Source organism: Rhipicephalus sanguineus, chromosome 3, assembly GCF_013339695.2.
Source record: "Rhipicephalus sanguineus isolate Rsan-2018 chromosome 3, BIME_Rsan_1.4, whole genome shotgun sequence".
Taxonomy (NCBI): domain Eukaryota; kingdom Metazoa; phylum Arthropoda; class Arachnida; order Ixodida; family Ixodidae; genus Rhipicephalus; species Rhipicephalus sanguineus.
Window position 1 is genome coordinate 134,437,525 of NC_051178.1, and position 16,939 is coordinate 134,454,463.

At 45.5% G+C, this 16,939-nt stretch overlaps 1 protein-coding gene and 1 pseudogene across 8 annotated transcripts in view; both read left to right on the forward strand.

The window, feature by feature from the left end:
* LOC119387185 (E3 ubiquitin-protein ligase TRIP12) overlaps positions 1 to 15,761 on the forward strand; it is a 73,839-nt gene extending 58,078 nt beyond the window's left edge. For all 8 annotated transcript variants that reach the window (XM_049413396.1, XM_049413398.1, XM_049413401.1 and 5 more), the window contains 7 exons: positions 4,138 to 4,291; positions 5,882 to 5,980; positions 7,040 to 7,148; positions 9,500 to 9,777; positions 10,743 to 11,063; positions 12,306 to 12,504; positions 14,398 to 15,761. In XM_049413396.1, coding sequence (XP_049269353.1) covers positions 4,138 to 4,291; positions 5,882 to 5,980; positions 7,040 to 7,148; positions 9,500 to 9,777; positions 10,743 to 11,063; positions 12,306 to 12,504; positions 14,398 to 14,594 — 1,357 coding nt within the window. In that variant the 3' untranslated portion in view covers positions 14,595 to 15,761. The remainder of the gene's footprint in view (positions 1 to 4,137; positions 4,292 to 5,881; positions 5,981 to 7,039; positions 7,149 to 9,499; positions 9,778 to 10,742; positions 11,064 to 12,305; positions 12,505 to 14,397) is intronic.
* LOC119388423 (5S ribosomal RNA) lies at positions 13,850 to 13,968 on the forward strand (annotated as a pseudogene).
* Positions 15,762 to 16,939: the final 1,178 nt, after the last annotated feature.

The following is a 16,939-nucleotide window of genomic DNA, read 5'->3' on the forward strand; positions in this document are numbered from 1 at the left end:
AATAAACAAACAAGATGGCGGCGGCGCGAAAAAACGCTGGCAGTCGGCTCGACTGACGCTTGGAAAGTCCGAAATATCGAACAGCCCGTCCTTAAGTGTCCGAAATTTCGAGCTGCGAAATACATTGAACTTATAGGGTATGTCCTGGTGCCGGGTAAATGTCCGAATTATCAAGCATGTCCGAAAAATTGGGCGTCCGAAAAATCGGTCGTCGACTGTATATCAAAATGGGGTGATAGGAACGCAGGGAACAAAATAGGCATTTGCCTAAAATCCGGTCTTTAGTCATCTAATTAAATAGTACATTCAAGCCTCGTACCTTGCTTATTGATTAGGTGAAAGTGTCATAGATGTGAACCCATTCACCACTAAATGGAGTGAGACGGTGCTGCAATTAATTGACTCACAGCATACTGGAAGCATAAAGGTCCACACATAATATACTTCATTTGAAGTAAATTTGTGTCCACTACAGTCACCAACCGATTTTTCGGACTCCAAAAAATCAGACCTGTTGGATATTTCGGACTTGATAAATGCACCGTCAAGGTTCCCATAGAACTAATGCAGTTTCGCGATCGATTTTTCGGACGAATTTACACCGAAAAATTCAATTTTTCGGACTAAATTGCTCATTTCGAGCCATGTCGCTTGGTTTTGAAAGCCACCATCTTGGATTTTCTGCTGGCTTGGTCGAGTTTGGCTTCTAGTGGCCTGCTGTGTAGCCTCCAAGACTGGGAGTGCGTATAATCTTCGTGTTTCTGAGGCCATGCCCACTGTTCCTTCGCTGACAAGACTCTTCGGGGACTCTACTTCTTCAGTCAGCCTTATTGTCATCATTACTATGCATTTTTTTTGTACTGGTTTTCGTAATTGTCATTTCGCACGTGGACAAATTAGTGGTGTGTCAAGTGTGTTTTTAAGATGTACTGCGCATCCGATTCTGTACTGCGCATCCGATTCTCTCTGTCGTTGCGGTTGCTCAGTGATTATGGCGCTCGGCTGCTGACCTGAAGTACACGGATTTCGATCGTGGCTGCGTTTTGAGGAGATGAAATGCTGGAGGCCCGCATACTGTGCATGCAGGTTAAAAAACCCCAGCCCTCCACTACTACTGTGTCGTTAAATCCCACAAACCTATCAACAGAGACGTTGTGTGCATCTTTTTGTGTCCGGCTTTGAATTTTGTGTGCTTGGTGCCATGGGGCCATCTCCTGTGCCGCCCGCAACGGTCAGCACCAGCGATCGCCAACGCGCTGACGATGTCACTGTAGTCCAAATACAGTAAAACCTCGTTATAACGAAGTTGAAGGGGGAGTCGTAATTACTTCGTTTTAACCATTAGTTCGTTATAGCCAATATCCATTTCTATCGACAATTAGCACGCAAGAGAGGACGTACTCACCGCCAAATCTCACAGCAGCCCGCCACGCAAACGAAAAACGGCCGTCGCACGGAGAAAAACTAGCAAAAGAAAAAAAAAAGAAATAACAGCAAAGAACTGCTACTTTATTCACGCCAAACTCGGCACACCAGCTGGCTGCTCACTTAGCAGAAAAACACTCCTTAATAGACTTCTGCCGTGTCTTCCTCAGACGGATGATGGCTTTTTCGGCCGCTGCCGCTATGTCGCGTCTGTCCTCGCCGTCATCGTGAGCGCCGAAGAAGCGGCGCAGCACGTCTGCCACATCCAGCGCTTGCGCGGACGTCTGAACATCTGGTTCGCCAACTCCGGGCTGTCGTCGACACATTCGTCACTCCTGTCACCGCGTCAGCATCGGCACTGACGTATATGTGTCGCAGTCGGGCACAACTCCGGCGTCAAGGAGAGCGTCCCATGACGCCAGGTCTTGGTCGACGGACTGCACTTCCCCGCTGACAGCCCTGCTGACGATGTCGTGGCGCTCCTTGAAGTGCTGCAGCCAGCCGTCACTCGCCAAAAAATCGTCGTGCCATATGATGCACGCGAAGTCCCTCGCTTTCCGCTGCAAAAGCGCCCCACTTACCGGAGTGCCACTTGCTCTCACTTCCAAAAACCACTTGAAGACCGCCTTCTCAACAGCTTCGAAGGCGGCGGCCCGCAGCTTCTTTCTGTCGCCTTTGACGCCACATGCGACAGCACTGGTGACTGCTTCTTTGTTGCTCAATATCGTCGTCAGCGTGCTCAACGCTACGGCGAAATCTTGGACCACATTTTCTTCTTGACGCCGGACTCAACGGCTTTCAACATAGCCGCCTTCTGCTCGATTGTAATCGTTTTGCGCTTTCGTTTGCCGTTGCCGTCGTCCATCTCCTGTCTAGCGGCGGGAACCGAGAGAGACGCTATTCTGATGCACACGCAGCGAACGACAAGCAATAACAAGGCCGCAGTCGCCGCGTCGCCTTCCATGCGCGCAGCAGGAGAGCGGGCGGGTCCACGAGTTGCTTGAGTTCCGCGGAAGAGGGGAGGCCGGTTACGTGCGTGGGTGGGTCCACAAGTTTCAGTGGAAAGGGGAGACAGGCAGACGCGCACCCTCGCACGTGTTGCTAAGCGGCTCCTCGGGAGCACGAGGCGAGAGTTTTGAATTACCACATCCGTGATGGGACGTAAACCGTCGCGCGCTATAAGACATTGACTTGCCGGGTACCAAAATGATCAGTAAATGCTCGGTGGGAAAAAAGAAGGTTCGTTATATCCATTGCGAGGAAATTTTAGCTTCGTTAAAACGAGGTTTTAAATACATGGGCGTCTATGGGAATTTCAAGGGGAATTACGATTGCTTCGTTATATCCATTAGTTCGTTATATCCCGCTTGGTATAACGAGCTTCTACTGTACAACCAAATCTGCTCGTCCCCAAGCATAGCATGAAGCAGGACATTATTGGAGATTTTTTTTAGGCTGCTGTAATCCAAATAAACTTCATTTTCATGTCCTAACAACTTTTTAGAACTGTTTGATCTTTCGGACGATTTTGCGGTCCCCGCAAAGTCTGGAAAATAGGTCGGCGGCTTTAGTTGTAATACACGAAGTAGGTATTTTGTGGAAAGCATTGAAGATCAGAAACACTCTGCAAGGTGTGGAGTGACGCATCTATGATCGCATTACTTGCGGACTGTGAAACGGAGCATAGCGTATTGCATTGTGTGTCTTGAGAGAGGCAAAGTAATGTTAGCTTGGATTATGTTCCTTACACTAAACATTGGTATCCGAAAGCGATTTTGGTGTACTGCCGAAAGTGTTTTCTTAACATTGGTTGGTGAAGTGTAGAACCTTGGTTGGTGAAATGTTGTACAGTGGAATCTTTAAACGGAACCTGAAGGGACTTGGGCAATGTGTTTCACTTATCAGGTGCTTTGTTCACCGAGAAAGGTGGTATGCAGCACCCATATACAAAACCAACCAAATTCGACGCAGCAATTACGTTTTAGCGATTTTTAAAGGGGCCATGAGTGGGTGAATCCTTGTGTGTTCACAGACAAGCTGGCGAAATTTGAGCGCATTTGGTTGAGCAATTAGTTTATAAAGACGTGAGCGGCCTGAGAGTCTGACAACACTGGCACACTCGCGAGCCGTGACGTAACAAGCTGCTTGCTCTGCAAGCATCTGAATTCCAGCGAACAATCTTGTTTCCTGGTCAGCTGCGCGTGCAATCGAGCCATTTCAGCTCTTTCTTCAGCTTGGCATTGAAATTGAATGATTCAAGCAGCTCAACACTTTGGTAGAAGACAACAGCTCCGATCCATGCAGCACATGACGTCACACGCGCCACGGCAAAATGACGGTCGCCAGCGGTGGGCAGAGTTTATAGCCGGCTACTTCTAGGGCTTATCTCGTACTGAAATTTTCTTGTACTGTGCACTTTTTATGTATATATAGGCACAGTAGACCCTCTACTTCTATTTTTCACTGAATTTTTGGTTGACAGTGTCATGGCCCCTTTAAAGATTTTTTTCATATCCAAGACAACGAATCTGTTCTTTCTGTCATTTGTATCCCTTTTTATGGGCGCATGTCATGACGCACCCATGTTGCTTCAGTGACGTTCAAGGGTAAAAGTTTAATTCTGTGCAAATTTCTGGCATACTTTTATTGAATTTTTCAGCATTTCTTCATTGTTAAGAGTTTGCATGATAGTCTGTGAAATGCTTGTTGCAGCCCGTTCCTGTTTCCATTCGAGACTCGTCACCTCCTCTTCTACACAACGTCATTTGACCGAGACCGTGCCCTGCAGAGGCTACTAGACATGACTCCGGATCTCTCTGGGTCAGACAACAGTGAAAGGGTCACCCCGCGGTTAGACCGGCGAAAGGTGGGCTTTCTGTTTCTTTCCAGACTTGCAGTCTGCATAGGTGTCCCAGTTCCCTGGGTGAATGCCTGCAATACAGTAGAAAGCTCTTGAATGTTTCTCACAAAACTGCAGGAATAGAACACGGTACCTGAGAAAATGTATCATCCTCTACGCTTTATGTTAACAATCATTGGGACTTGGCCTTGGTTATAAGTCGGAAACAAGTGTTAGCAAGACTGCTGTAACTAACCTCAGTGAGCAGAAAGAAAAGATTGGGTAACAGTGCATAATCTTTCAGTAGGTATGCAGCTTTGTTAAAAGATAGTGAACATTGCTATATACAAAAAAGATTTTTTAAGGTTGTGGTTGCAGTTTGGTTCCTGCCATTGGCCTATTTCTTGTACTTGCAATCTCTGTAAAAATTGTCCTTTTCTTACAGGTAAAAAAGCTTCTGACTGTTTGTTTTCTTATTGGTTTTAATGCCTGTTTAGTAGCTTTTTAAGGAACTCTTCATTTTTTTATTCTTGTTTTGTATAAGAAACTGCAAGGTAGAATAAATTACATGCATTTAATAAAATAATTACAGCTGTGGGAATATTGTCTCAAGTGTGAAAAGATTTCACTGGCGCAGTTTTCTTGCAATGAGAGTAATCTTGCAGGATTGGACCCTGGCCACAGAAGTTGCAGTTTGGCGTTGGTGGAATGCTGGTATGGTTGTGGGGTAGATTTACGGGTGTGTTAAGTGCACATTAAGTGTGTTAAGGGCACTTTTAAGGGCAGTTTTAAAATTAATGGTGTAGTCTACAGAATAGCCGCTGAAGTTTTCATCATGCTAGCTTAAATATAACACTGTCTAAAAACCAAGGCCCCCCACACTCCCCTGGCTGCGGGCCTAGCAATACCCCATACCTGGGCCATTTCATCTGTATTTTGAAGGAAATTTCTGCAACACCAGAAAGTAAGGGTTCCATTTGACTTCGATTGAAACTTGAAAGTTCAATTGAAACTAGATGACGCCACCATCCTTGTGGTAGCGTTTAAAACACGGCACTGCGCCATGTTTGTTTATAACGTGCAGGAAACGCAAGGCGCGCATTTCGCTGTTTACTGTGCAGACTACCATTCAATAAAAGCACCAATCACGGAACCCGTGCTGCCATCTATGTTTTAAAAAGGAAAACACCATTTGACGAGCTGGGTTCATCAAAAGCCTTTTGAAACATTGCTGAAGAGCCATGATGAGCACAGGTTATCATAAGCAAAAAAGTGGTGTTTGCTCATGATGAGCTCAGGTTGTCACAAAAGCTTAACGGGTTAATGAAATCACTGTATCCGCCGTGGCAGCTTAGCATGTAGGGTGTCTCGCTGCTAAGCTCGAGGGCGCGGGTTCGATTCCTGGCCACGCGGCCGCATTTCGATGGGAGCGAAATGCAAAGAACACCCATATGCTTGGATTTAGGTGCACGTTGTTGAAATTTCCAGAGCCCCCACACTATGGCATCTCTCATTATCGTATCGTGGTTTGGGAACCTTTTACAAGCGCCAAGAATCATTATTATCAATGAAGTCACTGTGTTGGTATTTGCTTTTTTTTCCCTCTCTCTTGATCAGAGGACGGTTGCTCGAGATGACCTTCTAAAGCAGGCTGAGGTGGTCATGCAAGACCTTGGTAGCTCAAGGGCACTGCTGGAAATTCAGTATGAAAATGAGGTAAGCAACACTTCTTGCAATATGCTACATTAGCCATGGAAACAGCTTGGGCGCCAGCTTGAAAGTGGAGTGCTTATGTTTGCTTACAATGCTCCTGAAGATGATCTGGAGAGGAAAAGTTAACTGCAGTTTAACAGCACTAGTTTCACATCAAGAGAGTTGTAATGCTAGCCGTATGTAACTTTCAGCTTCTAAATTAAAGGCACTGATATGCTTTTTAATCATGACAAGAAAGTGTTTGTAGTTTGTAGGTAATTTCGGCATAAGCACACAATGTAATTACCTTATGGCATGTGGCAGGTTGTTCACAATCTCGCACTACAAATTGCTCCCTCCTGTGGCTTTTAAGGCCACTGGTTTGTTCGTTTTTGTCCCTTATATGATGTACATGATCACGTCACAGCAGGCGCAACAGCCTATGCGTGCAACGCATGGGGTATTCTGATGCCACAAATTAGTTACAAGTAAATGCTCTTGCATGCATGTATACCTTTCATAAATGAGATACCAAGTGATGCTCAACGTGCTTTGTCCAATCTTTGGATGCTTATTGCAAGAGCTGGTAAAACAAATGTTTAATCGAACAACAATGGATATATATTCTTTACTGTAGCTATAACGATACAAATTGGCAACTGTTGTGACTTTTGAGGAATATTTTATAAAGTTCTTTTGTTAATGCATGGACCATGGTTGGTTTCTTGCTCTGGTAATCACTGCAAAATTTTATTACTAGTGAAGGGATTATTGCTACTTGCCCAAACAATTAATGCTGCAGGCGTTACAAAGTTTTAAAAGGGTCTAAGCTTTCGTGCGCATATATTTGCTTAGAAGGATGACAGGAGAGTTTTGTGTGAAGGCAATGGCTCGAAAGAACTTCTAAGCTTTAAAAAAAATAACTCAACAACAACAACAAAAGAATATTGTATTTAGTTGACTGCTAAGAAAAAAGATGCATCCTTAATTACACAGTAAAGTTTCGCATCCATCCATCCATCCTTAATTATTGAAAAATGGGCAACCGAAAAATTTGACAAATTTTTAACCGTGACTGTGTAGGTTGGCAGTGGTCTTGGACCCACACTGGAGTTCTACGCACTAGTCTCCAGGGAACTGCAGCGGTCAGACCTGGATATGTGGAGAGGAGAAACAGTGTCAGTTCTCAAAGGTGCGTGCTTTCTGTGCACTGCTTTGCATGCAAATGAGATTCCATTGTCGTGCAAGACTGGTTTATCTCCAGTTGATGTCACTGCAATTTTGTCGCAATTTGTGCATATTCATGAACCCAATATGGCCTTCTTCTTTCTCTTGGTAGGATAAGCATGGCAGTTCCTAACAAAGCACAGGGCTTTAAATGTGATTACATCATACTCATAGTCATCTTGCAACTGTAAAGCAGTTCAGAGGCGTTCATAATGAAGTATGTGTGGTGCAGCTAGGGCAACCTCTGAGCCTTACCATTTATTTATAAAATTAGAAAGGTGCTGGGCTGGTTAAAGATTTTTCTGTACGAGTGGGTGGTGCAGGCTTTGTAGTCACGGGGAGCTGTTAAGCAGAGCAAGGAATGCATCACATGAGTGTTGGTGCCTTCAGAACCTCGCTTCCGCACATCTTCTGTGTCTACGCAATGCTGGTTGTGCTGCTTTCTTACGTTTTATGCTCATGCACAGTAGCACGTGTGTTCATATTTGCCACAGCCTGTAATTCTGCTGCCTATTGGGGATCAAGTCATTGCTGTCAAGTGAAGGAAAAGAAAAAAAAATGAGATGCCTCTGTCAGTATATCACTACTGGTGGTTTGCTTGCACTTTCGTTGTGCTGGAAAACATGAGAAAAGAAAGTGGAGAAAGAAATTTTACCCAGAGAGCAGGGCATTGATAGCAATAGCAATGCTGGTGGTTTGCTTGTGTTTTTATTGCATTGGATATCTGAGAAAAGAAGGTGAAAGAAATTTGACCCATAAAGCAAGGCTTTGACAGCAATAGCAAGGCTGATGGTTTTGCTTGTTTTTGTTGCACTGGAAATCTAAACAAAAAGGAAACTGGGAAAAAAAACTTCTCCCAGAGGGCAAGGCAAAGACGGCAGTAGCAATGTTAGTGGTTTGCTTATGTTTTTATTTCACCGAAAATCTGAGAAAACAAAACCGAAGTGGACAGGGGTGGTGGGGGTGGAAATAATTTACCCAGGGGGCATGACATTGATAGCATTATCAAGGTTTAGCATCATGCTTGAACTCATAGTGCTGTGTCCTACATATACATGGGTTTCAAGATGTCATGACGCAGCATGTGCGACAATCTTTACAGGCTCATCGAATTGACCAAGAATTGACACAGTGCTCACATACAACCCATGCAGTGTACACATAATAAAAAGGGGGAACATGAGTGAAAGCCAAGTTTTCAAAGTGTGAAGTGTGTAGCAAACAGGTGAAAGAACAAAAGGACAAGGTGCCATCTATGGCTCATGATGAAGGGCTGTGTGCTAAGTTTCGGCACCATTGTACTGGAGCTTGGTGCTCCTTGGGTGTGGTTCATTCTAGTCGAGGCCAGGTGTGGCCTGCACATCCACTTTGTGGAAGGCTTATACCGCTGTCACACGGGGCAACTTAAGTGCACTTTGAGGGAGTGCACTTCGCCGCTAGTGCTATTCGCACGCTGTCACACGAGAACGTTTAGTGACACTCGCTGCAAAGCGCACTTGCCGGCGAGTGCGTTCGCCAAACTCACTTCGCCGAGACTGAGTGTCTAGCCTCGATAGCAGTGGCTCGAAAATAAGTAAGTTATTATCCGAAGCCGAGTTCATAGCATTTTTGAACTATCGTTTTCTTTATTAGGAATATTCTTATGCATTAAAACATACTATAATACAAAAAACTACTTTGCTATTCTCGTTCTCGGGCAGTTTACAGCCACGACCACCAGGGGCATGCCCAGTGCACGCCGTGCAATGGCTGCAGCCGCCGCGTTTATAGCTGTAACACAGTATTACTTAAGAAACATTGCCTGAAATAACAAATACCTGTTGTGCTACTCAAGTACACATCGCCATTACAATAATTTTCAAAGTGCACTTCCCTTTCTCGTGTAGCAGCGCGCTGCCAAAGTGCCATTCTGGGGGCGTAAGTACACTCGCTCAAAATGACACTAAACTTGCCATTGTGACCGGGGTATTATTCTGGCAGCAGAATAGTGCATGCTGCTGCCCTAGCTTTGCTGCAAAGCCGATTGGGCGTGAGACTTTGTTCTACAGCCATGCTTACTGTGCATTATTGCCATCTTTGCAAAACATATTTTGTTACAAAAGCAAAATCAGCGCAGTTCTCTACATCCGCCGGAGTATGTTACGTAAGCAGAGGGGAGTGGAACCGATTTCCTGCTAAAGTGTTTGTCAACAAACATACAGTTGAAATTCTGAGTTTTTCCATGGGGTCACTCTTTTTACTTGTTGTGTGATGACTCCTCAGGGGCCGATCGTTGAAGCTGCATTGTCATTCCTCCTCATTTGAAACACATTGCAGGTGGTGAGGAGCCAGTGAGGTATGTGCACAGTCCGTGTGGGCTGTTCCCACTGCCCCTTGGCAGGAATGCCAAGGTGGGCCATGTGAGCAAGGTTCGCTCCCGCTTCAAGTTGTTAGGCAAGTTTGTGGCCAAGGCACTCATGGATTCGCGCATGCTAGACCTGCCACTCTCGCTGGCCATGTACAAGTGGATGCTGGGCCATGAGGGTTCACTTTCCCTGGCTGACATGGAATCGATTGATCCAGGCCTGGCACAATCCCTACGACAGCTCCACCAGGTAGGGATATTTCTCCTGCCTGACCAGAATTTCCTTCAAAATATTTTTTTAATTAGCTCTGCCAGCTAAGGCCATCTTGAGCCAAGCACCAGGTACGATTTGAAGGCAGTGATAATATGAAATACTTGGGTATATGTGTGGGTGCAGGTTTTGTACAAAACCTATGACTGAGTATTGGACGAGTCCAAACAGATTGACCCGAAAAGAAAACAGTGAATTCCACAAATGGCCAGGAAAACTTGTGAGAGTGTTGCTACGTGCACATATGCTTTGCTGTGATTTGGTCAGCCGATGTGTAGACCGTTTTCATGCCTTAACTGTTTTGAGTTTGTAAGAGTTCCCCAAATTTCAATTGACCTATATGCATTGTCTACAGGGCCAGTGGCTGTGCTGCAAAGCTGTTGAAATAATCATGTCCTAATTATCAGTATTGCGACTATATGTAGCTTCTGGAAGCATAATTATGTCTTTAAGGGGCGCTGCAGTGTGTTCCCCAAGTAGGTAAGCGACATGGAATGGGATTACTTTGTTCTAGGTTTTTGCTGAAGACTGAGCCTGCAGGATGTTTCGATTACTATTGCTCCATTATATTTTTATTAACCACCATTCATGGCCGGCCAGTCCTGGTTCTGCTGTGGGTATACAGCCGTTCGAAACACTTATGATAAAGAATGGCATTGGAATAAAATTATCATTTCATTATTCTTGCCATGCTTCCTTTGTCTTAAATGTAGCACACATAGGTGTGGTCGTGCGTGAAGAGTGCAGTTCTTTACCAACATTGTGCCTGCAGGATTCAATGTAAACGAGCACAGATTTTTGGCTAGAGCTATTGATGAGAGGTCATCTTTATGATTTCTTAGATGTGGGGATCAGCCAGGAGGGAGAGCTTGAGAGCTTTCAGCAACTTGTAGTTTCACACACACGAGGCCATGTTTTAATAGGTTTTCTTACTGCCCGTGTAGGTTGTGCAGGAGAAGCGAAGAATAGAGCGTGATCGCAGCCTCAGCCCCGCATGCGTGCGCCGGCGGGTGGAGGCCCTGCAGCTGGACGGCTGTCAGGTGGAGCTCCTGGGACTGGACTTCACACTGCCAGGTGGCGGCCAGATAGAGCTGCGGAGAGGTGGAGCCCAGATGGGAGTCACCGTGCACAACCTGGACCAGTACCTGGTCCTGGCCGTTCACTGGGCTGCCCTGGAGGGCGTGCGCCGGCAGATGGAGGCCTTCCGCGAGGGATTTGAGGCAGTCTTCCCCCTGGCACAGCTCACTCTCTTCTACGCTGATGAGGTCAGTCTCACCTTTCCATTAGTGGCTTAGTGGGCTAAGGTGTTGCCATGGCAGCCGCATTTCAAAGTGACGAAATGCAAGATCACTTGTTGTGCTATGCACAGTTGCATCAGAGTAGGCTGCAATGCATCTGTACATTTCTGATTTGCTTACATGCTACAAATGTGTTTTACATGGAGCACTACTATGGCTGTGAAAGCTGGAGTGGTGCCGCCAATTTTAGCAAAACTCTCATTTGAAGGGGGGTGAATCGAGGGAAGGTCGAACTTTTGGTAGTCTGAAGAAAAGAGAACTTTAATTTGGAAGACAAGCTAGACTTGCGCCTAGATTGTTTAAACATTGTTTGATGTGTGGCATACAAAAACTGTCTCCCTTAAAGGGGTCCTGAACCATCCCTTGGATTTGGTGGAAAAAATTGGATTCTACAAACAGCAAACACTGCTATGAACAGTGCAGCCCAATTTTGTATTTGTGCGTGGCACGTAGAGTTTAAAGCAGAGAGGCAGAGCGTGAAGTTGCCACTTTCTCAAGCACACTCTCTTCATACAGAGGCTCATCCTCTCTCTTCGAAGCTGCTGGCAGTGGCAGCTCTATTTCATCATTTGGCAGATTGCTGCTATTGGCTGATAGCCGACATAAATAGAGCGGTGTTCGGATCAGATGCGCTTGTTGCCACGGTGTGCTGCCATGTGCTGGCGCCACTCTCTATAGTGTGCCAAAATTATGCAGTAACAGCACTAGTGTGCGCTGGAATTGCACCAGAAGTAAGTGAATGAATTTCAGAGATGTGCACTGATGTAGCTTCTTGCAACTATGTCATCCCTCCCTGTGTAGCTTCCAGCGCACTCGTTGGGACAGAAGAGAAAAAGCGCTTAAAGTGTGCGACAGATCCCTGCAACTCTACTCATACCTAACGGAATGGAAAATTTTTTGCGCTATGTGATTAGTGAGGTAGTAAACAGACACTGAGGTAATTCGATGATTACTTGTGAAAGCGTTCCATTGTAAATTTGGAAGCTCATTGTTAACCTGTTCGCCTTGTTCTTCACTTTGCTGGTGCAGTCCTGCAAACGAGTAATGGTTTTGAGCTTGGCATGTGTATCCTTCCTAGAATGCATGTATCTGGTCCTAGAATGCATAGGTGAGTTGATTTCTTAGATGCATCTATGGCACAAGAGTAGTTGCGGATTGTCGATGAATTCCGCTGTACAGAGGTGCTCCAACTGACCTGTTTGCTTACAGCTGGAGCAGCTCTTCTGTGGCAGTGGTCCCAGCCTGTGGGATGTGAAGAGCCTGATGGAGTGCTGCCGGCCTGACCATGGCTACACTCACGACAGCCGTGCCATCAAATTTCTCTTTGAGATCCTCAGCAGCTACAGGCCTGAGGAACAGAGGGCGTTCCTCCAGTTTGTTACCGGATCTCCTAGGCTACCTGTTGGAGGTGAGCACAGTAGTTTTGCTCATAGTATTCGCAAGGCTGCAGGTTTCTCAGAGCCACAGCAACATCATACACAGCTCTGAATGATTGCCAGTAAAGTTTTTTGACATCGGTGATCATACCGGTACTCATGATACGGTGTGTGCACGTGTGTGCAATTAAGGGACAAAACGTGCGGTGTCCCACGACAGCTGGTAGCTGCTTCACAATCTTAGTTCACTTTTTCGCATGACACCAGTGTACTGCTGCGAAAGTGACTGAAGGTATGTCACCGCCTTTGGGAAGAAAAAAAAAAAGCTTTTAGTTTTAGTTCGAAAGTTAGTTATTTTTGTCTTGTAAAGCTTAGTTATCTAGAATGTTTAATATGAACAAATTTTTCTAGCTATAAAAAAATATTTTTATATTTAAGGTTTGCCAAAATGTGGTGTTGTATCAATCGACATGACTAGGAAATGCATTGCACAAATCAAAACTAGCTCAGGTACTAGGTAGGTACGTAAAGAGCACTGCGTTGGTGTGCAAACCCCCCAACCCGCCTTGTCTTCTTCTTCTTGTCTTCAAGGCGAGACTTGAAGAAGACAAGTCTGTTTGTAGAAATGTCGGCTCCAGCGACACCCCATGTTGACGAATTTTTTATCCTTTGACATTGAGCATGTTTAAAAACTCACAATTATTTCATTGGGAAGCCGTACTAGGCCCAACACAGGCTTCGCCATCCGCAAATCATTGGCTTGTTTGTGTTGGGCTGACGAGCAGCAGTGAAGTTACAGGTCCCCCATCTCGAAAAGCAATTGTCATACCGAAGCGCTGCATTTCTGTAATGTCATGAATGAATGACGCCCAAGCATGCAAGCTAATGGGTGGAGCGTACTGCAGTACTGTAGCAGCAAAAATGCCATTGATCAAAGCAAGGAACAAGTTTTGGCTTTGGTCGACTTGTCTATGGATTGGATTGAAATGTAAATGTACAGGCTGCCAACATATTGGTAAACACCATGGGAGATTAGCGTATTTGTTTCAGAATAATCATTCCGCATTTTGAATGTAACATGAGGATCAACTTCAGGCAACAAAAATTGTTGAAAAAAAAAACTTGTGGTCCCATTAAATAACATGAGTTTGATTTTCAAGAATTGGACCCATCATAACTTGGTTAAATGTTGAAACAGACATTCACTGGCCTGCAATGCAAACTCTGGTGTTAATGTACATATTGTAAATGCTGACGGCATACAACGTGGCCGAGAACATGGACGAGGCCGGTGTGCGCATCGAGCAATGTGGCCGCGCCATGCTGCTGCTCACCAGCAGTCGGTTGTACGTGCTCACGTTGTTTGCCGTCCTCGTGGCTGTCGGCCATACCATGCTGAATGCACTGGTTCTCGTCTGATCCCCGAAGCTAAGCAGCATTGGGCTCAGTCAGTACTTCGGAGAGAGACCACCTGGGAACACAGAGTGCTGATGGCGATGTTGATGGAGACAGCGACGTTGATGCGAAAGGTTCAGCGTTAGCCGTGGTTGGGAGGGCGATCCGACGTCCGCTGCGGAGCTCCATTGCCTGCTGCAGTACTCAGCACGTCCGCCAATATGATACGGGGTAGTTTGAGTATATACATTGTGTATTTACAGAGAAGAATTGTTGAGAGTCAAGTAGCTGACCACCACACTCGCACGCCAGTCAGCCTCACCAGCTCTTAGTCTTCCTTCACTTCATCTCCATAACTATATTGTGCCACCTATACAGCCATTGCTGCAAATATTTTGCTTGATCTGGAAAGACTGCAGCATTCCATTTCTGGCCAAGCAGTTATGTCAGTGAAAGCTCATTTATAATGTAACATGCTCACTCATCGGGCAGGGAAAGCCTTCTGATTATGTGTGGCTCTTGCTTTTCAGGATTCAAGAGCCTGAGTCCACCACTGACCATAGTGCGGAAGACCTTTGAGCCTAACGAGAATCCCGACGACTATCTGCCCTCTGTGATGACCTGTGTCAACTACCTGAAGCTGCCAGACTACTCGGACGTTAGAGTGATGCGCGAGCGACTGCACGTGGCCTCCAGCGAGGGCCAGCACTCGTTTCACCTCTCCTGAGGGGCACTGCTTGGTGCCTGTTGCCCTACCAGGACTTGGGACATTAGGGGGGGCAACCAGGAGAGGAGGGAGAGCGATGTGACGGTGGGGAAACACCACTGGCGACCCCCGTCTTCTAGCCTCTGGACGCTGTGCTTGCTACGCTCCCCTACACCTCCATTTTTGTACTTTTTATTTGCTGCCCGAGCATTCTTCATTACAGTGTCTATGTGCGCCTTGGTGTGCAGTGTTTCACTTATCCTGTACACCCAGTGGGAAGAAAGCACCCCCCCTCTTGAGAGCGGAGGATAGCCACAAAAGCCGTTGGGTCATTGTGGAATTGCTGAAGATAACGCATCTCACGAGAGCTGCATGATGTTGAATCTTCACAATACCTGTATTCTGCTACATATCTGGGAACTTCTTTTTGTGCTTTCCCCCACCCTTTTTCTTCTTGCTTGTTTTGTTCAGGTTGTTGAGCTGTTATTGTTCATACATAGCATTTCAGTGGCCACTTGCCTTTTTTTTTTTGAGCTGCAGTCACAAAAAAAATTATTCGTTTTTTTTAATGTGTCGAGGATGTTGCCTCTTAAAAGGCTTGTAAGGACTGCATGTGTCACTGCAAAAGTTTGCAGCGGCATCTGCTTGTGGCAAGGCATGCTGTGGCTGCTTTCATTTGTCTGGCATCAACATTTGTGCAACTCATTTTTCTCATTACTTTTTTTTTTTTTTGTTCCATGCTGTAAAGAATGTGGCAAATTTTTGCTTCCCTTGTTGCACATCATCAAGCCTTGGTATTAGTGCCTTGGTTGTCTCTCCTCTCCTCAGACGCACTTTTTTGGTGGCCGCGACTGCAAATAGCCAATGTGGCTGTGGTGCGTGCGCTCCATATCGACAGGCCAGCAGCGGTTGAAGATGAATGGCATGTCGTGACAGCCAGAGAATAAGCAGACTGCTATGGACAGTGGCTTGTGCCTGTGCGTGCGTGTGTTAAACATGCTGCTATGTGCTCTTTTTTTTTTATGGTTGAGAGAGAGTGAGAGAATCTTGATGTTCCATGTTCCATTTGAGGAAAAAGGAGAACCCCGCACCCCCTTTTTTCTTGTCTTTTAATTAGTTATAAGTTAATGGAGCACACAAAGGAAGCCTGTAAATGAGTTGGAACAATAAAAGGATACTTGAACTGTGGTGCCTTCGAAAGTCTCGCAACCAGCAAGTGAAAAGACCGCTCACACCGATGAGGAGCATCACACATCACAACATTTTCTCGGTTGAAGAACACAAAATCTGCAACCCTCAAAGCTTGAGGCTGTAAGAAAACATCTTCTTCGCAGTTTTTACAGCGCAGCTCTTAGGCGCCTGTCCTGCCTTGAGCGCCATCGCCGTTGGTGGCATAACCGATAAGAGATGAAAAAATAGATACCCAGCATCGAATGAAATTTGAACCGGGCCCTCTTCGTGGCTGTCTAGTATTCTACCACAGAGCCACGCCGGTGCTTGAAACTAGGTGTCATGTTGGGCAAGGAATCTCGTTAATCTATGTAATATAGCATGGCAGAAGAGTAAGATAACCAGTCGTCACACAATGCTGATTGCGCTACGAGTGTGTGGTTTAATGCTTCCCACCCACTGGAAAGCGCTCGGACATAATTCATCGTCATCGGCCACATGCAGCATCAACAAAGTGCACGTAATACCTTACAGATGTGTAGCGGGTACCTTGCTTATCCGCAGAAAGAATAATGGCGTAGTGGGTGCTGCCCTACTTCACAAAAATTGTTTATGGCGTAGTTGATACCTTGCGGAAAAGCCAAAACTTCAAACACAGTTAGCCTTGCCACAACATAAAGCTGCGCCCAGAATTCACATTAGACAGTATCGTAATTGTCAGTGAATTTTTTTTTGACAAACATGACAAATAGAATCTTGTTTCAATCAACATGGCAAATTTTGTTGCACTGGGTAGTGTGTGGTGTTTTTGAAAATAGATTGCAGTTTTGTTATTAGCACTCGCTTTCAAGAAGTCATTCAAAGCATATTGACATTGATGCTAGTACTTCCCTATTCAAGCTTTCGTGGTCTTATGGGAACCCTAATAGTTATGTATCCCCTAGGTTAAGAAAAATGTTTAAAGGAAATGAGTTGACCAGCCTGAAAAAGTTCCCTTGGAACAACCCTGACATTATAATGCCGGGCTCTTGATTCTATAAGTGAGGTTTGGGCATGTTAGTGATTTATCGTAACCCAGAGAACATATCGTGAAAAGCAAACGAGACAAACCAGTGTCAACCTGGAAAGAGGGAGTCAAGCCAGAATCATAAATATGTCACTCTCTAAATTTTTTAAATTTTGCATTTGGTTGTGCA